At 42.4% G+C, this 23,875-nt stretch overlaps 1 protein-coding gene across 1 annotated transcript in view; it reads left to right on the top strand.

Annotated features, from left to right (window-relative positions):
* FAM20C (FAM20C golgi associated secretory pathway kinase) overlaps positions 1-23,875 on the top strand; it is a 288,908-nt gene that overhangs the window by 196,892 nt on the left and 68,141 nt on the right. Inside the window, exons 4-5 of the mRNA XM_089682732.1 lie at positions 3,704-3,796; positions 15,094-15,209. Coding sequence (XP_089538858.1) covers positions 3,704-3,796; positions 15,094-15,209 — 209 coding nt within the window. The remainder of the gene's footprint in view (positions 1-3,703; positions 3,797-15,093; positions 15,210-23,875) is intronic.

Genomic DNA, 23,875 nt, shown 5'->3' with positions numbered 1-23,875 from the left:
CACAGCACCTAACGGCTGAAGTCATACAAACAAGGTGCTCATTCACAGCTATGGGTGTCAGCACCCATGTGAATGGTAACCAAAATCCCCGTACACACAGTGAGAATATTGGACGAATGATCATCCTTTTTTTTTTTTTTCATGCTAGTTAAATATTGAAAGTGAAGAGGTTACTACAGTTACGAGAAATCTTGTATGACAGAAAGAAAATTCAGACGTGATGTAATATATTTGTAATGCATTTTTGGATGAAAACTGTACTAACTAAAACATTTAAAAACATACCAGAAACATTTTTGGGCTTGTCCCTTCAAATAGTTTTGGATGAAAGTTGTGTACTAACAATCAGATTATCGTACGATCGCTTCAAAAGCAGTATTTTTCGTAGGATTTTCTAATCGTGTGTACTAGGCTTTAGCGTTGTCTTCAGTTACCAACCTGCTGTCAGTTATTTTTCGCAGTGTGCTCCCATTCAAACAAATACTTTAAGCTATCTACAGAAGTTTTCCGCACCATATAATTAATGTCATTTGTGCATAATAAATAGCAATGAAGTTTTACGCTTTTTTTTTTTTTTTTATAAAGAAAGTTTAAAACCAGGAAAAGATCTGATCATCAGTAGACTGTCATCTGTGATAAAATGTTACATTGTTATTGTGCTTCTATCAGGGCGCTATTCCGTCCTGTTTAGCTGTTTTGAAATACAAGTCTGCTGGCACCCTTTGCAGCAGAAATAATGACAAGAGGGTTGACGAAATTCTTCAAGCCGGAAAGCGCAGCAGCCTTAAATGTGCTGCAGCCATCACTTGTAAAAAAGTATTGTTTTGATGTCTCAGGAAGATTTACACAAACAAGCTGAAGAGTGCGGGATAATAAACCAGGGAAAGGAGATTTTTTTTAAAGATCCAAAGTTAATGATGTATATAGTAGAAGTGCACAGAGCTGCAGGCAGCTAATAGATGGAAGAAATTTGCGAGAATGTACTGTTCCTGCGGTGATTTAATGATTGTCCCATATGTCAGTTATGGAGCACCGAGGCACAATTACAGATTCCACAGCTGGCTAAACTGTCAAGATTAAGCCTTTTAACCCAAGACCAGGACATTTCATTAAAAGATTCAAGGGATTTTTTTCCATGAAACTTTGGATATTGTTGAGAGTTTTTGAAAGCATTGTATATTCATTCACTGGCCACTTTATTAGGTACACCTGTTCAGTTGCTTGGTAACACAAATTGCTAATCAGCCAATCACATGGCAGGAACTCAATGCACTTAGGCATGTCATGGCCCTCATGGCCCTTTTAGGGCTCGTTCACACTTGACTTTATTTCTAACTCTTGCCAAACGCCTCTATAGCATTTGACAGGAGTTAGGGCTTGTTCACACTTGACTGTTTTTACAACTCCTGCCAATCGCCCCTGTAGCGTTTGGCAAGTGTTGGTCTGGCGTTTGCGGAGCGGTTTTAACGCGGTTGCTAGGTGTTTGCCAAGCATTAAAAATGCCTCACAAACGCCTATAATAAAGTTTGAATGGTGTTAACGCTCCACAAACGTCCCGCAACCGCACCGCAAACACCGGCCGGGTGTTTGCGGAGTGGCACCATAGACTTGAATAGGAGGCTTCAACTCCTCCTGACTCAACCAGAGGCGTCCGTTTTGCCGCGACGTGATGTAATATATTTGTAATGCATTTTTGGATGAAAACTGTACTAACTAAAACATTTAAAAACATACCAGAAACATTTCTGGGCTTGTCCCTTCAAATAATTTTGGATGAAAGTTGTGTACTAACGATCAGATTATCGTACGATCGCTTCAAAAGCAGTATTTTTCGGGGGATTTTCTAATCGTGTGTACTAGGCTTTAGCGTTGTCTTCAGCTACCAACCTGCTGTCAGTTATTTTTGTACTTCCATTCAAAACAAATACTTTAAGCTATCTACAGGGTGTTTGCGGAGTGGCACCATAGACTTGAATAGGAGGCTTCAACTCCTCCTGACTCAACCAGAGGTGTCCGTTTTGCCGCGACGCTAACGCTCCCGTTTGAACAGCGCCATGTGCTACAATGTGCAGAATTTTCCCAGGCGTTTGGGAAACGGTAAAAACGCTTCCCAAACGCCTGTCTGCCGCTTGCTAACAAGGCTAGTGTGAACGTAGCCTTAGACAGGTGTTTGGAAAGCGTTTTTCACGCTCATCAAACACTCCTCAAATGCCCTATGCGCAGTTTGGAGGCTGTTGATAGGCATTTCCCAAGCGTTAAAACCGCACCACAAATGCCTATAATGAAGTTAAATGGTATTAACACTCCACCACCGCCTCGTAACCGCACCGCAAACGCCTGACAGGCGTTTGAGGAGCTGCACCATAGACTTGAATGGGAGGCTTTAACTCCTCCTGACTCGAAATGAGCTGTCAGTTTTGCCGCGACACTAATGCTTCAGTGGGAACAGCACTGTCTGCTGCCATGTGCAGAATTTTCATAGGCGTTTGAGAAGCATTAAAAACACTTCCCAAATGCCTGTCTAACGCCTGCTGACAAAGCTAGTGTGACGCCTTCCATGTTCACTGCTTAAAAAGCCAGTTATAGACCTGGGTAGGTGACCAGTTTTTTGTATGTTTTTTTTGCTAGTGTGAACATAGCCTTAGTTTTCATGCACACTGGACATTTTTGCAGCTGATGTTTTTGGTTTTTTACTTTTTTTTCTACAGCTAGTAAACCCCCCTGGCATATGTCCATGCACACATAGACTGTAATCAACATTTTTTGGCTGGGAAAAAAACCCCAGGACTAGTGGGTTACTAGAGGAATTTTTTAGCTGTTAAAACGTTGTAATGCTGAAAAACACGACAAAATGCGGTAAAACGCTGCAAAACCTCATTTTTGGCCAGTAAAGAAATTTTCATTTTTGGTAAAAAAAAAATATTTTTGGGGGTAAAAAATAACGCTAAAAAATGCGAATGCGGAAAATCACGGGAAAATGACACTAAACACAGCAAAACGCTGTTAAACGCTAATGCAAAAAAACTCAAAAAAGCTGAAAAACTCCGGTTTTTAATCGTTACTTTACACAGCTAATGTTACCAGCGTTATCAAAACGTCCCGTGTGCATGAGGGCTAAGTATGCCAAAAAGGATCTCATCTGGCCCTGCTGGCTGCAGTTTGGGATCCACTGGAATAAACCAGGGGAATACTTTTTTTTTACCTGTGTGGGCTTATTATAATGTGGGTTTTTTTTGTTTTTTTTTGGTGGGGGATGAAGTATCTTAGCATACTGAGGTGTAGGGACTGCATGGGTCCCTTGCTCAGTGGCTGTTATGGGGGTTAGACATAATGACAACCTACACGTAAATCATAGTTTGGCATAATACATGTTACATTCTGTATGTGATAAAGCAGCTTTTTTCTTTTTCACTGCATTAATTTTTTTCTTTCTTTTTTTTTTTTTAACTGCAATAATTTTTCTATGAACATCTAGTAATCTTAGTAGAAAACATACATGTATGAAAAACTGTATAGCTGAAAGTGGAGCCGACAATGTTTGTTATATGACATGTCATGGCCTTCATGGTCCTTTTAGTATGCCAAAAAGGAATGCATTTAGAATACTGAACGTTTCCATAATGACGCATATTTGTGCAGCACAAATCCTTCACCTAATGCAGGAGGATATTAATAAAGTGTAAATGTTTTCCTGTCTTTCCAGGCAAACAAGAGAACAAGAGACCCCTCCCGACTTCTTCTACTTTTCAGACTATGAACGCCATAATTCTGAAATTGCTGCCTTTCACTTGGACAGGTAAGTGACTAATAATTACAATATAAAAGGATTATAGACCTATCCTACCTGTCATGCAGTCCTGCCAACCTATCATGCAGTTTATAGCTGAACATTAACAAAATGGCCCAATATGTACCATGTTGTTTATATACTAACTGAACAGATCTGTTGAGAAGTTGTGGGTTTGGCTGCCATACATTGAAACCTAACATTGTGTAACATTGATGCTTTCTTTTGAGCATATTGAGATAGGAAAGATCTTGCTATCGTTCCAGTAACTTTTGTTTAAAGGGAATCAAACATGATTTTTTTGTTTCTACATGCTGACATATGATCAGTTTACAACCTAAGTTTATTAAAATTTAAAAAAAAAAGTCAGCAGAAGGGATGGAACTTACATTCATTGAGAAATGTCCCTTGTGCTGGTGGCTGCTGTCTTCATTGAAATTGTCTGTGCACTGTCCCCCCCTTACCCCCTGAACCATAATCTTCTAGTGCTATGGGGGTTACAACAGCCACTGGACCTGTCACAGGCACTCAACAAGAGTACCAATTATGCTTGCCCACCTCCTGCATTCATAGAAGCTCTCTACAAATGGAGAGCGTGGACCTTTCATTAATCAACCCATATTCATAGAGCAATTTTCATTGGTGGCAGCCACAATACAGCTTCTATGAATGGAGGAGGGTGGAAAGGCATATGCAGGCCATAGATGGGTCAAAAACCGTCCGTTTGTTAAAAAAAAAAAAAAATCGGTCGTTCAATAGGCCGACGTTACCACCAACGGTAAAAAAAAATCGGCCGATTTTCGTCCCGTCTACGGCCAGGATTTAATTACTTCTGTCCCTGCAGAGAGCTCTGCTATTATATTTGACATGAAAAAGTATTGCGGTTGCAACATTGTATCTATTTGTATCCATTTCGGATACAGATGGTTTTATTCGAATACAAATAGATACATTGTTGCAACCGCAATACTTTTTCGTGTCAAATATAATAGCGGACTGGAATTCTTCTTCTTTTTCTTCTTCTTCTTCTTTTTCTTCCTCTTCTTCTTTTTCTTGCAGGTCATGGCTCATGCACAGATTTTTTATCGGTAAAAAGATCGGCCGATTTGCTCATCATTGCCGCGAAAATTCGGCCGATTGGCAATATCAGCCGATTTTTTTCCAACTTTACCGATAAAAAAAATGTGCCAAAATCCAGAAAAACAGCTAACCAATTAACCCAATAACGGTGCGAAAATCGGCCTTTTGTTTTTTCGACCCATCTATGGCCTGCAATAGTCAGCACTCTTGATGAGTCCAGTTGCAGCAGCTGTATTAAACCTGCATCTAAGGGGTGTGGGGGCTGTAAGTGTATGGAAGATTTTAATGAAGACAGCAGCCACCAGCACAAGGGACACTTCTCACTGAATGTAAGTTATGTCCATTGTGCTGATTTAAATAAAAAAATAACTAAACTTAGGCTTTAGACACCCTTGTTTGTTTCGGAACATTTTCTCTCCATATACAAACTAACAGGAATGCAAAAGCAGCTTCAGATTGAAAGCAGGTCAACTCCTAGTCAACTACACCTGCCTAGGATTTTGAATCCACTCCAAAACCGATGTCAAAAACGTACTGCATTTGCCCACTTAAACCGATGAACACTGGTCCCAATGCACAGGAATTTTGACCATGGATTAGAAACCTTGCTTTGATTATGTGCCATGTACTGTAGATATAAACATACTTGATGTAATCTCCATCTTAAAAAATAGGGAACGTATTTCTAAAATCAGCTTGTATAAGTACCCGAATGTTGTCTTTGTGTTGGCTTCCTGTAATTCTGCAATTGTTAACTAAGCTGTACTTTTTAACTGCATTGGGGATCGGAGATCTGGTTATGATTTTTTCTGGAGTTCCAGTATTACAATACTTGATACGGAGTTTAAGCCATTGTATGGATAACATTAAAGCGGAGCTCTTGTCCCCCTAATAAATTTTTGGTAAAAGTAGATCCACGATGACCTTTCAAATAGCATTAACAATTGCAATAATTCAATAGTAAAAGCATTGTAATTACTTAGTATTTATTAAAAATTTACCATGATCTCAGAAGCAGGCAGGCGCCATGATGGCTGTGGGCATCTGAAGCCCGCAGGTATTTATTTCTGGGAATCGGTGCTGCTGGCTATCCCAGCATGCACCACTCATTCTCGCACCTGCGCAGTACAGACACTGCTTGGCACAACGTGTGTAGTACAGGTTGCCATAACAATGGTGCGGACGGCTGAAGTTCCCACCCCCCGGTGTCACGGCAGGAGCTGTGGAACGGACAGGCAGGCCTAGTGGCAGGGTCACGCACTGACTGACAACAGCCACCACCCACAGACCGGAGTCCCTCAGGGCACGGAGTCTAAGTCCCAGGCTGCCCTTCACCAGGGCCCCTGATAGTGGGGATAGACTTGACACAGCCAGGAACCAGGTCGCGGTCCTGAGACACCCCAGCTGCGGTAATGGCCACCGTCAATGGCGTGTAGCTGGTAGGAACCAGATCAGACAATAGCGTAGTCGGGCAGGCCGGGTCGACAACAACGGGACAAACAGTACAGAATAGTAGACAAGAATAACAGGTCACAGGCCGGGTTCAGCAACGGGAGATCAGATCAAAGGAAACCGCAGAGAATGGTCTAGTCAAAAGCCGAGTCAGATTCCAGGAGAGTCACAAGAGTATAAACAGAGCTATTGCAACACTAACACACAAGACACGAATGCAGAGGGCATTTGCCGACAGCAGGCTTAAATGTGATGAACCACACCCTTCTGAGGAGGAGCCGCAGAAGCCTGAAGGCATAAAGGTTCCCACCATGCTTTGCAGAAACCCAAGATGGACACCAGCACATGGGATGCACAAGCTCTGAGGAAAGGTAGGACCTTGACACCCGCCCCCGTCAGTCAACGTACATCACTTTACTCACAGAAAGTTGGCCCATCAACAGTCACCACATCCAATTAAAAGTCGATTACCACACAAAATATTGTTACCAAAGTAGATACATTAAATAGACTGAGTTCAATGTACACACTCTGCAATTCCAGCATAGAGCACAGCGTAGGATGCAGCAGGATACAACAGCCACGTGTTCCGGTAAAATGGCGCAAAACACCTCCCATTCGCGCCATTTCTGGTTTCCAAGTTCCGTGATTACAGGAAACCATAGGACTCCTGGGATACAGGAAACAAAATCCCAGGAGACCTTGCAAATCGCCTTACAACGTCATCGCCTAGGCGGACGGGACTGGAACTGCAGGCTTGCAGTGGATTTAAAGGTTTGTATATTAAAAAAAATATATATATCCAACTTGTTCTTTATTTCACAGGGACAACATAATCAGGTAAAGTATGAAAAATGGGTGGAACTCCGCTTTAAGATGCTGTAAACCAGGATATAATTATGATCAGATGCATCTAACATATAGAAATGGAGTCCATGGCTTGGGTGCAAAACAGAACACATAATCATTTAATTCGTATAGTCCAAAACATCCAACCAGATTCCAGATGTCATTTTCTGGCTCATTGCTTTGAACAAGAATGATATTTTCCTTTCTTTCGGTTTCAGTAAAACACCACTAAATTCTTGTTGTCGGAACACTTTATCCTTACTGCTACATGAAACAAAAAGAAGTTCTCATTTCCAAATAGATTATGCTTTTATGCGTCTTTGTACCTGCTATACAAATTAACACAGACGTTGGCCATCTATAAATTTGCCCTTAAACCTGTATGTTCCAATGCTTCATGCTTGTGTGTTTTCTGAAATATAGCTGAGAATCATAAAACCATAACAAGGCCAACAACAAATCATAAACTTCTTAGCTATGTCAATAATTTACAGAGAGCGCGGCTTAGAATGACCACATTTAATACAGCATCAAGCCAAATACAAGCAGATGGAGCACACAATCAGCTTCAGAATTAAAGGGGGCCAGATGATAATCTCAGCCCTGTAAGCGGGAATCAAACGTCAGCAGACACAGATACGAGGATAATTGTAATAGTTCTTTCGCTGACCCAGGCAATGCTAATTAGGGCACCATATGCAGATACATGAGACTGGCTAATAATATTAGAGTTTGCAGTGCTAGCAATGCTAGGCATATGTATATGTACTGCCTTGCTGTGAATATGATGGAACTTTTATTATTTAAAGTCTATATCAGGAAAACATGTTTTCAGTATATCTCTGCAATACAGGTACATTTCTCCATGCTTTATCTCTTTAAAGACTGTACATACAGAAAAATACTTGTTGATCCTGGCAGAAATGCACACAGCTCCTAATTTGCTATTGAGAGCTGACAACACAGGGACTTTGCTACATTGCAAGGAATGGGGTCAGCCCTCCTCAAATCTATTTTGATGAACTATAGAATACCTCCTTGCCTCTCATGTTTAAGCTGGACATTTTTGCTATCTCTCCTAGATACCTTTCCTCCTGACAGTGGTGTTTTGGCAGAAAAAATGGTTGGCGCTTGTAAACACATGTAACATGTTTAGGTACACCAAGCGCTTGGGCGTCAATTGATTTCACTGGCCAGAATAATCATTTATTCTGGCCATCAAAATGAATTAATGCTCAAGCGTTAAATGTTTCTAGTGCTTAGGCGCATTTATACACGCACTTAAACACAAACCATCCTCCCCGCTCCTCTCATGAGCTCCTGCTCTCAAGCTCCCTTGTCTCCACCTCCAGTGCTCATCTCTTCTTTTGGCATTTTTTTCTTCAGCCTGTAGAAGCAGCTCTATGTTAGCCTACAGTGAAGGAAATAAGTATTTGATTCCACAGATACCGACCCAAATCACCCACTCCTCTCCTCCCATGATATCTCCCTCTCTAGCTCCCTCATCACCTCCTCCCACGCGCGCCTCCAGGACTTCTCCAGAGCGTCTCCCATTCTCTGGAACTCCCTACCACAGCATGTTCGGTCAACCCCCACCCTGTCTGCTTTTAGGCGATCTTTGAAAACTCACTTCTTCAGGGAAGCCTACCCCACCTCCACATAAGAAAGGTTCTTGAATCACCAGATCATCCCCCGCAGCCAGGGGCAGACTGACAACTGATGGGGACCCCAGGCAATAGGGGATCATGGGGCCCCTGTGTCCTTGCCCAAACTCAAAAAAGCCTATGAAAAAGGTACCAGGGGCATCTTATGGGGCCCCCTACTGACCCCGGGCCCTCGGGCAGTGCCCGAGTTTCCAAATGGTCAGTCCGCCCCTGCCCACAGCTATCACCTTTTGTATCACCTCCCCCTTCCTTTAGATTGTAAGCTCCACGAGCAGGGCCCTCATATTTTTTCTGTACTGAAATGTATTGTAATTGTACTGTCTCCCTTATATTGTAAAGCGCTGTGCAAACTGTTGGCGCTATATAAATCCTGTATAATAATAATAATAATTTGATCCCCTGCTGATTTTGAATGTTTGCCCACTCACAAAGAAATGATCAGTCTAAAAATCGAATGGTAGGTGTATTGTAACACTGAGAGACAGAATAGCAACAAAAAATTCAAAAGAAATGCATGTCTAACAAATGATGCACTGATTTGCATGTTCATGAGGGAAATAGGTATTTGATCCCCTTCACAAAACATGACTTAGTACTTGGTGGCAAATCCCTTGTTGGCAATCATAGAGGTCAGACGTTTCCTGTAGTTGGCCACAAAGTTTGCACACATCTCAGGAGGGATTTTGGCCCACTCCTCTTGGCAGTCATTAAGGTCTGGTGGCTGATGTTTGGCAACTCGAACTTTCAGCTCCCTCCACAGATTTTCAATCGGATTTAGGTCTGGAGACTGGCTAGGCCACTCCAGGACCTTAACCCCTTGATGCGGACATAACACAAATATGCGTCCTCACAGAACTGGGCTTTTTTCCAGAATTGCATTTTTGAGCAGTGCCTTTAGGCAGAAAACATGTTTAATGCACATAAACACGGCGTTTAGGAGCGTTCAGCGTTTTCAAGTGTACATCGCAAAAATGTACACTTGAATGAGGGTAATGTTTTAGAATAAAAAGCTTATAAACACAAATTCCCATAAACCCTTGTGCAATATGAGCCCTTTTTTGCTGCTTTTTCTGCCTGAGGTTCTGGCATTTATTCTGCCCTAGTGTGCATGGACCCTAAAAACACGTTTTTGGTGCATTTTCTGGATTACTGATTCCCAGCATCCACTTGTGAAGTTTGGACATGTGAATCAAAAGCCCACCAAAACTACACATCAGGTGTGTTTTATTCGCTTTTGGTGAGTTTCCATTGCATTACAATGGAAGATGCGTTTTATGCTGCATGCAGGACTTTTGAAAACAGCACAAATGTAGCACACTGATGTGAACAGTTACATAGAATTTAAAGGAGAATAATATTCATGCACTTTCATTCAGCTGCAAAGGGTGCATATTATCACTGCAAAAGCACTCTAGTGTGAAAGGGCCCTAGTAGCATGAGGAAATTGCACCAATCTCCTTCTCTTTTGCACAGGTTGACTGTCATTTAATTTTTATTTCTTTAATATTAAAGCCTCATGCACACTGACAATAATTTTGAACTTCAGCTTGACGCTTGTGAAAGTGTGTGCTGCGTTTACCCGCATCAAGCATTTGGGTGTTAATTCATTTCATTCTCCAGAATAAATAATTTATTCTGGTCATTGAAATGAATTAACGCTCAAGTGCTAAACGCCCCAAGCGTATAGACACGTTTCAAGCATTTTTCCAGCCAGTCGCTACTGCTCCAGGATGCCCTGGCAGTGGGTTTTTTTTTCTGCCACAAAACACTGCTAAAATCCTATGTGTGCATGAACACATTGGATAACATGCTCATAAAAAACGCTAGAGTGCATGGATCCTATTATCGACTGGCTACGAGATCGGATAGTAATCAGAACTTTATTGATGCTGCTAGACATCAGTTACAGAGATATATTAGCAGTTTATTTTCACTTAGTTTGTGATAGTAACTACATATACAGTGTATTATTTTGATATCATCTGTTTGGATGGTCAGCACTGAACATTAAATTTTGTACTTTCCAGAGGCGGACTGACAACTCATGGGGACCCCAGGCAATAGGGGATCATGGGGCCCCTGTGTCCTTGCCCAAACTCAAAAAAGCCTATGAAAAAGGTACCAGGAGCATCTCATGGGGCCTCCTACTGACCCCGGGCCCTCGGGCAGTGCCCGAGATTCCAAATGGTCAATCCGCCCCTGGTACTTATTATTCACCCCAAAGACTCATGTCAGGATCGGGCTCATAGTAAGAACCTGGATCACTGGCTGATATCTGGCATATCGTGAGCTGGTTATTTGGATATTGCTCTATATTACGTGTTATTTGCTTTTAACCTCTTCACACCAGCCAAACGCAAATGTGCGGCCTCCTGGCATCTGGGCCTAGACGCCGAGCAGCCACGCATTTGCGTTCTATTAAAAAAGAACATATGTGCCGAGATCGTGTGCCCTGCGCGCTCCCAGCACACATGTCTGGTACTCACGGAAAGGTCCTGAACTCCTCTTTCGATCAGGACCTTTCCCGATCATGTGAGTCACGGTGGTCACATGACCCTACACCCCGCCTCCCGGCTTCTGAAACTCTTAGAGAGTCGGGAGGTGCCGGCGTGAAGGTGTTAAGTCATGTGCGGGTGTTTTATTTTTATATATATATATATATATATATATATATATATCTTGTGAAGGTTTATACTTTGTGTGACTATTTTATGTGTCTATTATTATTATTATTATACAGGATTTATATAGCGCCAACAGTTTGCTCAGTGCTTTACAATATAAAGGGAGACAATACAGCAACATACAGTGCAATACAAGAGGGTTAGGAGGGCCCTGCTCCTTGGAGCTTACAATCTAAGAGGGAGGGGCTAGTGGTACAAAAGGTAGTAACTGTGAAGAATGGACTGGTAGGAGGAGTAGAAGATTCCATTATTAGCTGAGGGCAGGATAGGCTTCCCTGAAGAGATAGGTTTTCAGAGATCGCCTAGAAGTGTGCAGAGTAGGCGATAGTCTGATAAATTGTGGAAGAGAGTTCCAGAGGATGGGGGAAGCTCTGGAGAAGTCCTGGAGACGAGCATGGGAAGAGGAGACAAGGTAGCTAGAGAGCAGGAGGTCGTGCAAGGAGCGGAGAGAACGGTTTGGGTGATATTTAGAAATAAGATTGATGATGTAATTTGAGGCAGAGTTATAAATGGCTTTATGTATTATTCTTTATGTTTTGAATTTTATCTGCTGGGCAATGGGAAGCCAGTGGAGGGATTGGCAGAGAGGGGTGGCAGATACAGTACAGTTAGTAAGGTGGATGAGTCTGGCAGCAGCATTCATGATAGACTGAAGAGGGGATAGCCTGCGATGAGAGAGGCCAATGAGGAGGAAGTTACAATAGTCAAAGCGAGAGATAACCAGGGAGTGAATAAGTTGCTTAGTAGTTTCTGAGGTTACGAACAGGCGTATCTTGGAGATGTTCAGGATATACTGTATATGTTCTAATAAAATATACACTTTTTCATATACTTGGCTGTGATATGATTTGTATATATGAGGTGGTATCAAAAAGGTTTCAGACTAGTTTTGTAACATACCAACAGATGGCAGCACAAGGCTGCATGCACAGTCACAGTGAGCACTGACCTTCATAAGTCAGTGTGCCAAAAGACATCATCCTGTGTACATCGAGAGCTGTGCAACATGCTATTCTGACCACATGGGTTACCATAGCTGCTATTTTATCATGTACAGCAAGTTAGAGCAAGGAGCAAATGTGAAATTATGCGTGAAACTGGGCAAATCTGCCACAGAGATGTTTGACATGATTTGGCAAGTTTACGGCAATGCTGCAATGAGTCTTTCAAGGTGTTTTGAGTGGCACGTGCACTTCAAGAGCAGAAGAACATCACTGAAAGATGACGAGAGATCAGTAAGACCTTCAATGAGCTCAACCCCCGAAAAAATGTCAAAACCATTCGACAACTTGTGCATGATGATCGTTGGAGAACAACCCAAAACATTGCTGCCATTGTCAGTGTGTCATACAGAACAGTCCAGGCAATCCTCACGTGTGATTTGAACATGTGCCGTGTTGCTTCCAAGTTCATCCCCAGGCTGCTGACCCAGGAGCAGAAGGAACAGCGTTGGAGTCTTCCAAGAACTCCGTCAGCACACTGTGGATGACCATAATGTTGAGCATTTTGCAGCTGTGAGCTACAAAACTCTCAGGTGTGAATTGGGCCCTTTTCCTCTAATCTTTCCGAAAAAAATCCCAAAAAGATTTCTGGCAATGCATATACAGGTGAAACTCGAAAAATTAGAATATCGTGCAAAAGTTCATTTATTTCAGTAATGCAACTTAAAAGGTGAAACTAATATATGAGATAGACTCATTACATGCAAAGCAAGATAGTTCAAGCTGTGATTTGTCATTGTGATGATTATGGCTTACAGCTCATGAAAACCCCAAATCCACAATCTCAGAAAATTAGAATATTACATGCAATCAATAAAACAAGGATTGTACATAGAACAATATCGGACCTCTGAAAAGTATAAGCATGCATATGTACTCAGTACTTGGTTTGGGCCCCTTTTGCTGCAATTACTGCCTCAATGCTGCGTGGCATGGAAGCTATCAGCCTGTGACACTGCTGAGATGTTATGGAAGACCAGGATGCTTCAATAGCGGCCTTCAGCTCTTCTGCATTGTTTGGTCTCATGTCTCTCATCTTTCTCTTGGCAATGCCCCATAGATACTCTATGGGGTTCAGGTCAGGCGAGTTTGCTGGCCAATCAAGCACAGTAATCCCACGGTCATTGAACCAGGTTTAGGTGCTTTTAGCAGTGTGGGCAGGTCCTGCTGGAAAATGAAGTCAGCATCCCCATAAAGCTCATCTGCAGAAGGAAGCATGAATTGCTCCAAAATCTCCTGGTAGACGGCTGCGTTGACCCTGGACTTAATGAAGCACAGTGGACCAACACCAGCAGATGACATGGCTCCCCAAATCAACACAGACTGTGGAAACTTCACACTGGACTTCAAGCATCTTGCAGTGTGTGCCTCTCCATTCTTCCTCCATACTCTGGGTCCTTGGTTTCCAAATGAGATGCAAAAGTTGCTCTCATCAGAAAAGAGCACTTTGGACCACTGAGCAACAGACCGGGTCTGTTTTTCTTTAGCCCAGGTAATACGCTTCTGACGTTGTTTGTTATTCAGGAGTGGCTTCAGAAGAGAAATACGACATTTGAAGCCCATGTCCAGGATCCGTCTGTGTGTGGTGGCTCTTGATGCACTGACTCCAGCCTCAGTCCACTCCTTGTGAAAGTCCCCAACACTTTTGAATAACCTTTTCCTGACTATCCTCTCCAGGCTGCGGTCATCCCTGCTGCTTGTGCACCTTTTTCTTCCACACTTTTCCCTTCCACATAATTTTCTATTAATGTGCTTTGATACAGCACTTTGGGAACATCCAAATTCTTTTGCAATTACCTTTTGAGGCTTTCCCTCCTTATGGAGGGTGTCAATGATGGTTTTCTGCACAACTGTCAGGTCAGCAGTCTTTCCCATGATTGTGATTCCTACTGAACCAGACTGAGAGACCATTTAAAGGCTCAGGAACCCTTTGTAGGTGTTATGGCTTAATTAGCTGATTAGAGTGGGACACTTTGAGCCGAGAATATTGCACCTTTTCACAATATTCTAATTTCCTGAGATGTGGATTTGGGGTTTTCATGAGCTGTAAGCCATAATCATCACAATTATGACAAATCACGGCTAGAACTATCTTGCTTTGCATGTAATGAGTCTATCTCACATATTATTTTCACCTTTTAAGTTGCATTACTGAAATAAATGAACTTTTGCACGATATTCTAATTTTTCGAGTTTCACCTGTATCTGTTCATTTTCTGATTGTGATATGGGCTTAATAATCAAGATGTTGACACTTTCCAACAAATAATGGCGTTTAGAGGAATTCTTTTATTTCTGACCATATTTTACAAATGTCTCTCATCTGTTGTGAAATCTGTTATAGCTGTGTTATTTCCTGTCTTCCGATCAGTTTGTGATTAAGCTGTGGCTGTAGTCTTAAAGGATTAGGCATCCCTTGATACACGCCATCAAATTTTATGTCCTTGAAATAGTAATATTGTCAGTGTTGGATAAAGCCTGTAAAATAATGGCCTGTGGTCATCTCCAGCAATAAAAGACCTCCGTTTGCTTTTATAAAACAACATTTCAAGCTTTGATTTTGTTTCTTCCTGCAGGATTCTTGATTTCCGCCGTGTTCCACCTGTCGCGGGTAGACTGGTGAACATGACCAAAGAAATAAGAGATGTTACTCGGGACAAAAAGCTGTGGAGAACGTTTTTTATTTCCCCAGGTAAAGGAAACTTAGTTTAATGTCTTCAGGATGTGTATTACATGTGTAGAATGGTGTTTTATTTTACTGTGTTGATAGAAAAGATGTGTTAATTGTACATTTTATTGACTTAACGAGTTGAACATAATTGCAAACTTTCAAGAGAGCTCAGGTCCTTTCACCCGTGGGTGGAGACTTGATCTATCTGGAAAAATTGTAATCTTATCTGTTAGCTAATAAAAGGTATACATTGACTGCAGAATATCATATGCATTGAAATGATCCTGATCTTTTGTTGATTTAGCTCAGTGGCTGTCAATTTATGAGCTAAAGGGAGCCTCAAATGTGGCCCCTGACATCACCATATCACCACACATAATGTTCAATATATTTAATGCTTCAGAGGACTGTTAGAAACTCCAGACCTAATAGAGGAAATGAGGTTCAGAGAGTGTAGACATTCTACATATTTGGCTTGGGATATGCTACAGAAAAACTGGGAACATGTTAGGCTGGCCATACACTACATTTTTCTGTCCAATTTCTTCCCAATTTCCTTTAGATTTACCTTCAACTATGTAGTGTAAGAGACTGCCTAATTGGATACAATTGAAAGTGTTGTTTGGGTTTGACCCCCTATTATATGGATTTTGGTAAATCTAAACCAAAAATCTAAAAAAATTGGTTAATGTATGGCCAACCTTACATGAGGCTAGTAGAGACAATGCTATTACCCTAATCAATGTTCCCACTACAGACTGCTGAGGGCTGCACATCACATACCAAAGGACTGCATACAACCTTTGGGCCAAAGGTTGGGCACCAGAGCTTTAGGATACACATAGGCAGACCATGAATAGGAAAATGTCCATTCTGGTGTTTTTCAGGACTACTAAATCTGCAGTTGTTGTTGTCATGTGCTGGCTCCAATGACCTGCTCAGTACCTCTAAGATTGAACATTCATACATACAGTACATACGCATTGGTTGTATTTGTTTTTCTGCTATTAATTAGGGTGGAAACTTTTTAAGCTCAGAGGTTTTAAAAGCTTTAGTCCTCATGCACACTGGACATTTTTATATCTGTTGTTTTTAGATTTTGATGTTTTTTTCTACAGCCAGTAACAGGGGCGGTCTGACAACTCATGGGGCCCCTGTGTCCTTGCCCAAACTGAAAAAAACCTATGAAAAAGGTACCAGGGGCATCTCATGGGGCCCCCTACTAACCCCGGGCCCTCGGGCAGTTCCCGAGTTTCCAAATGGTCAGTCCGCCCCTGGCCAGTAAACCCCCCAGCATGTTATCCTATGTGTCCATGCACACATAGACTGTAATAAACGTTTTCTGGCTGGAAAAAAACCCCAGGACTAGTGAGTTTCTAGAGGAGTTTTTTAGCTGTAAAAATTCTTTAATGCCGCAAACATGGTAAAACGGCGCAAACCGGCGTTGTTGGACTTTTTTTGACCCAAAAAATGTTTTTTATAGTAAAAAACGCTAAAAACCGCAAACGCAGAAAAACACAGGAAAATGACGCTAAACGCGGCAAAACGTTAATGCAAAAATGCTAAAAAAAAGCTGAAAAACTCACGTTTTTAACGTGACTTTACACAGCTAATGTTACCAGCGTTATCAAAATGTCCAGTGTGCATAAGGACTTAAAATAATGAATTCCAGTAATAGGAGTTTGTGATGCAATTTTAACACTATAGACATGATAGTACAGATTGTATCTCAAAAGAACGTTTTCTCACAGTTGTTCTTAGGATCAAACATGTACACATTGTTCTCCACTTTTCTGAATATTACTTAAAGGAGAAACAGGGCCAAAGCTCTATTACTGGCCCTACTTTTCTTGTGGGTTACAGGAGTGCACTAAGTTCTGCACTTCTGTGACCCGTATTTAGCCGACGCCACTCAGCCGGTCCAGGCTTTGGAGGGATCCTGACTTTAATATCAGGATCCCCCCAGGTGCCTGTTCGACAACTGGCTCAGCCTCTCTTGCCGCTGAGAGCCTGAACCAGCTGCTCCAGCCCCCTCCAGAGTCCAGTGAGTGCTGGAGGGGCAGAGCACAGAGCCAGAGACTGAAAGTATCCCACACTTCTCTTTTAATTTGATATATCAATCTTGTGGTCATTTTTACTATATAAATCACCATTCTTTTTGATGTTCACTGGAAATAGTTTTGTATTGTATTAAAAATTGTGATTTCTTTTATTCATTTAATACATTTGGCCCCATATTTCAATACTGAAATTATTGGCTGTATTAATTCTGTGCATGTTGTCCGTACTAGCCAAATAGATCACAGCTGCAGTATTTCACTGCACTTGAGAAAACTGAAAGGAAAATCTTTGATCACAATAGACTGTTTTCTTGCTGGCTCTTGGATGGATATGCAAACACCAGTATACTTACCGTATATACTCGAGTATAAGCCGACCCGAATATAAGCCGAGGTACCTAATTTTACCACAAAAAACTGGGAAAAACTATTGACTCGAGTATAAGCCGAGGGGGGAGGAATAGTGCCCCATCGTTGGTGTCAGTGGGGGGAGGAATAGTGCCCCATCGTTAGTGTCAGTGGGGGGCGGAATAGTGCCCCATCGTTGGTGTCAGTGGGGGGAGGAATAGTGCCCCATCATTGGTGTCAGTGTGGGAGGAATAGTGCCCCATCGTTGGTGTCAGTGGGGGGAGGAATAGTGCCCCATCGTTGGTGTCAGTGGGGGGAGGAATAGTGCCCCATCATTGGTGTCAGTGTGGGAGGAATAGTGCCCCATCGTTGGTGTCAGTGGGGGGAGGAATAGTGCCCCATCGTTAGTGTCAGTGGGGGGCGGAATAGTGCCCCATCGTTGGTGTCAGTGGGGGGAGGAATAGTGCCCCATCATTGGTGTCAGTGTGGGAGGAATAGTGCACCATCGTTGGTGTCAGTGGGGGGCCATCGTTGGTGTCAGTGGGGGGAGGAATAGTGCCCCATCATTGGTGTCAGTGTGGGAGGAATAGTGCCCCATCGTTGGTGTCAGTGGGGGGAGGAATAGTGCCCCATCATTGTTGTCAGTGTGGGAGGAATAGTGCCCCATCGTTGGTGTCAGTGGGGGGAGGAATAGTGCCCCATCGTTGGTGTCAGTGGGGGGAGGAATAGTGCCCCATCGTTGGTGACCCCTGCTCCAGCCTGGGCTCGCTCGCTCCCTCCCTCTCCCATGGTACACACTTACCGGTCAGATGTCTTCCTTCTCCGGCCGCTCTCCTCCTCTTCACTCGCTCGATCTTCGCGGTGCCGCTTGGCTCCTCCTCTCCAAGCTCCACCTCCTCGCTGGTGATTGGGCGCCTGTGTGCCTCTCCTGAGCTACAGTTCTGGTGGCCAATCACCAGCGAGGATTGATCCCGGGGGTGTGTCCAGATGACAGGGACGGCATGTCATCTGCAGACGTTGACTCGAGTATAAGCCGAGGGGGCCGTTTTTCAGCACAAAAAATGTGCTGAAAAACTCGGCTTATACTCGAGTATATACGGTATTGTCAAATTTTTCTCTATGGATGAACCATAACTACCTGCTCTACAGGACTTATCCTACAGAATCCTTAGCATGCTAATTCTTTCTTTGGCCACAGGCTGTAAGGAAAGAACCTGTAAAGTCCTTTTTTTAGAAAGATAATGAATGTTACAGTCAGATCTAAATGCCTTATAATATTAGGCATGAAAAATATGTCTTCCATTTATCAAAGTGTCAGCTGGGAGCGACACAGGCTCCAGGGACGTAAGATGTTATTTGCAGGTCAAATTCCATTTCTATTGTCTTATTCAAGGAACTGGCTAATGGTATTTGTTCCCCTTGAGAAATGATTGAAGATGTTGCAGTATTTATGAAGGATGGCCTGCGCTCATATTCTGATATTCTTGAATGCCCATCCAAGCTGGAAATAGACATTTGCAGGACATCACACATGCAGGCAAATTTTAGAGAATTTTCCTTTTTTTATATAAATATACATAAATAGAATATCTGAACAAACGTGTTTTTATCAGTAGATGTGAAATGGGAAGTGGGATCAGGAAATTAAAGCTTTAGGCCCCATGTACACGGGACACTTCTGAACGATGGAAACTGACTGCTGGAAAATGTAGGTTAAAAACATCAGCTTAGCTGCGTTTACATAATGCGTTTATGCGCGTTTGCGTTTAGAAGCGGTTTTTAAAGATAAGCACAGGAGAACCTCCCAAACGCCCAGAATGCACTAAAAGTGGTAAATTATTAACTATTTCAGACTGTTTCAGAGAAATACAGAGAGTAGAAGCAGAGAGAGCAGTATGTGTTGAGATTAGTATAGGTGTGAGTTGCTCATTAACATTTCTTTTGTTTCCAAGGGTGGGAAAGGTGTCTGGTGGAGTGAGTCATTAAGGCCTCTTGGCAGGGGGTCTTCATGAGGAATTTGAGGTGTGAATAGTCATTAACATGTCTTTTCTTTCCAAGGGTGGGAGAGGTCTGAGGTGTGAATTGGTCATTACAGTGTGTGACAAGCTTGGTAGTAACATCCTGTGTTCAGTGTTTTGCGCATTTGAGTACCTTGAAAACACTTTGCATGCATTTTTCATGATGAAAAAAGGCTCTGGACAGCATCAGGAACTGGAAGAGTTGAAAAGAAATTTCAAACGCAAACACTTATAAATGCGATTTGCAGCGTTTAGCCACATTTACAAGTGTTTTGCATTTGAAACGCTGATAAAATCGACTGCTGAACGCAAGTTTTCTGCGTTCAAAAAAACGACTGTAAACTCAAATGCCCCAAAACGATTGTAAACGAAGATGTGTACATGGACACATAGGAAAACATTAGGGAGAGTTCAGGGGCTGCTGAAAAAAATGCTGTACAGCTCCTAAATGTGAGTTTATCAGCTGCAGTGTACATGAGCCCTTAAGGAAAAAAAGGTTCACTTTTGCACCTTTAAAGCCCAACCCGGGAAAACTTGAAAATTCTGCTTGTTTAGGTCTAGGGGAGTGTAAAAGCACTTTAGCTTACCTGATCGACTGCTTCCCCAGCAGACAGCACTCTCCTGTCTGTAAACCATTTCAATGAACTTTTGATATTTGGTCCTTTTTGGTCTGATAACCCGCTGCCTCCAGGCACTTTAACAGGATCTGAATGCCGGGAAGCAGATTAGAGCATTCCGATCATGTGACCCCTGTGATTGGCAGTCATAGCGGTCACATGATCACAAGTATGCATCGGGAGCTTTCCAGTACCCGCTCGTTACTGTGCTGGGAGTGTTCAGGGAGCGCGCTTTCAGGCCTTGTTCACACTACATACGTTTCAGTTGCATTTTTTCTGCATCCAAAATGCACAGAAAGTAGGTTATATGGTTGTCAATGTCATAGTTCACATTAGTGCTTGCAGTTCCAGTGCGTTACGGTAGCAGAAAAAAAGTAGAACAGGCTGCATTTTTTCGGCACGGAACTGTACTGGAACTCGCAGAACGCACCAAAAATGCACATGTCCCTATTTAAATTGATTAAAAAGAGAGAGGAAAAAAATAACTGGAATGCATAAAAAACGCATTGGAACGCGTCCCAAATGCATCAAAACGCGTCAAAAATGCACATATAAAAATGCATCTGGAATGCATCTGGACTGCGTTTCTATAGTGTCAACCAGCCCTCAGCACAGTAAAGTCTTAACCTAGGGTTGCATATATGGGGGCGCTCTGTGTTAAAGCCCACCCTCCAAGAGACCACATATATGTGCCAGGTTGGCAGGAAGTGGTTAAGTATACCAATGAAAGTGTTTTGTTATATCTACTAAATATGTACAAAATAAAAAAACAGCTGATTCTGCTAGAAATGTTGTTAGATGATAACTTCCCATCTTCTCTGTTTGGGCTTCACTATTATCTGTTACAATGTTCCCAGCTGTCTCTGAGGACTACAGAACCCCTCTCCTCTATCTTATGGAATAGAGGTGAGAGGGAGGTGTTTGTAGTGCGACCTTAGGATGACAATGCTGCTTTCAAATCGATGCAATATAGTGAGTGAACATTGTCACTCTGAGACAGGAAGTGTATTACTAGCAGGATCATTATGTAAAAATAAAGGGAAAAATGACTGAAAAAAAAAACCTAATGCAGCCACTACATGTAAGGACTGGTAAGTTGCTGTATATTACATTCTCCTTTTTAGGTTTAGATACACTTGAACGAGTTAGTCAAAAACAAAATTTTGGGGGGAAATTAACTCAGTAAATTAGTTATAGAGATGGATCCTGATGCATGGAGTCAGCCCTTTACTGCTTATATTGCTTAGTTACTCCAATACTGAGATCTTCCTGCCATAATCCCAACTCTGGCCACCGCAGGTTTGCACACCCAAGTGCAGGGATCTCACCAATAGCATACCAGAGTAGGATGGTGGTTTTAAGGCATGGCACTCATATACAATGAGAAGTATCCCTTGTGCTGGTGAATGCTGTCTTAGTTGATATCTTCAGTCCTCTGAACCCCCCAATACCTCCACAGCACCAAAAGATTATCGGGGACTACGGGGAGTATGGGGGTAGAGGACTGACTATATCAACAAAGACAGCAGTCACCAGCACAAGACACACTTCTCATTGTATACATTGGTTTAAGATGATCGGCTGGACCTGTCGTAGGCACTTGTCAAGTGTCTCAGCTATCTTTCCACCTTCCTCCTCCATTCATAGACAATGTACTAAAGCTTCCATCAATGAAAAGCACGTTATGAATGAAGGAGGCAGACCTTTCATTGATCCACTAATGGATGCTCTACTATAGCCTCTATGAATGGAAGAGGGGCTGGAAAGGTTGGACATAGTTGTCACTCTTAATACAGTACATGCCTATGACAAGTCCAGCTGATCATATTAACCCTCTCATGAAGGGAAGATTACCACTGCGAGGACAGCTAAGAGAACAGCCACCAGCACAAGGACACTTCTCATTGAATGTAAGTACCAACCTGTGTGCTGATAAAATAAAAACAGTAACCAAACTTAGGTTTTAAATAATCAGTTTCTATCATTTTTGTTTCCAAAAACAATTTTATTAGGAAAGTTAAGGCAGATCCAGGGGCGGACTGACCATTTGGAAACTTGGGCACTGCCTGAGGGCCCGGGGTCAGTAGGGGGCCCCATGAGATGCCCCTGGTATGTTTTTCATAGGCTTTTTTGAGTTTGGGGCCCCATGATCCCCTATTGCCCAGGGGCCCCATGAGTTGTCAGTCCGCCCCTGGGCAGATCAATATATATGCAAATACAGATGACAGTCCGAACATAGACACAATATGTAGCATCCCGTTTCGCAGACGGGCTATGGGTTCACATTATAATACAAATCGAGGTGAGGTATATCTTTGTATCAAATGTATATAGCAGACCAGCAAATACATAGAGTATATTAGATAGCTCGTTATAGGTATATGAATTACTAACCTATCTACTTGTAAGCCCTTATGTCGAGGAAATGGGAAATGTTGGGAAAGAATAGTACAGGATGATGTGTTCGTTATGAGTTGTGTGCTCAGTTCAGGAGTGTGTGATCCACGAGAAAGTAGGCACACCTGTATGAGAGATTAAGTGCTATAGTTTGTTGGGGATATATGATTGATGAAAACGTATAAAAGGTGTGAGATAAAGAGAAAACGGAGAGGTGAATAGATAAAGGAGGAAATGTAGAGTAAGGTAGTAGAGGGGGAATATGGGGAGGAGAGAAAAAAAAGAAAGAAAGCAAAAAAAAACCAAGGTGGGGGGAGGGGTGGGGGAGAATGGGTAAGGCGTAGAGAGAGTAATAGAATGGGTAGCTGTAGGTAAAATAAATCACAACATTTTGTACGAGCCATAGAGATAGCCATATAGCTTAATATTCAACACGTGCAGGATCATTCAATGGGGCAATGCGTGGGTCAAGAACCCAAAAGGCAATCAGCTTCTATCTTGAACTGAAATATCAGTTTTGAATGAACCGGCCCTTTAACACACAGGAAGTTGTACACCGATCACCCATATGATCACTGACAGGTTAAGTGAATAATATTGATTATCTTGTTAAAATGTCATCTGAAAGTCAGTGGGATATATTAAGGAAACATGTTGTCCCTGAAGTTGATGTGTTGAAAGCAGAAACAATGGGCTTCGCAGTTTGTTGTGCATGGGGCTGCTTAGCTGCCTCATGCTGCACCATGTCCACAGCCAAATGTACCTACAATGGGCACATTAGCATCAGAACTGAACCATGGAGTAGTAGAAGAAGGTGGCCTAGCCTGAGGAATCACACTTTCTTTCATGTGGATGGCTAGATGTTTATGCATCGCTTGCCTGAGGAAGAAATGGTACCAGGATTCAGTATGGGAAGAAGGCAAGCCAGCAGAGGCAGTGGGATACTTTGGGAAACCTTGGTCCTGCAATTCATGTGGATGTTACTTTAATACGTACCATTTACCTAAACATTGTTGCTGACCAAGTACACCCCTTCATGGAAATATAATTCCTTAATGACAATGGCCTCTTTTAGCAGAATAATATGCCCTACCATGCTACAAAAATGGTCCAAGATTGGTTTGAGGAACACAACAATAAGTGCAAGGCCCTGACTTGACCTCCACATTCTCCAGATCTCAATCCAATCGAGCATCTGTGGGATGTACTGGAAAAACAAGTCCGATCCATAGAGGCCCCACCTCACA

The sequence above is a fragment of the Staurois parvus genome, unplaced genomic scaffold, assembly GCF_062004578.1.
Source record: "Staurois parvus isolate SC_StPar_1 unplaced genomic scaffold, SC_StPar_1.0 ptg000297l, whole genome shotgun sequence".
In the NCBI taxonomy this organism is placed as follows: Eukaryota; Metazoa; Chordata; class Amphibia; order Anura; family Ranidae; genus Staurois; species Staurois parvus.
Note: the sequence above shows the minus strand (reverse complement) of the source record. Positions and strands in the feature narration are given on the sequence as shown.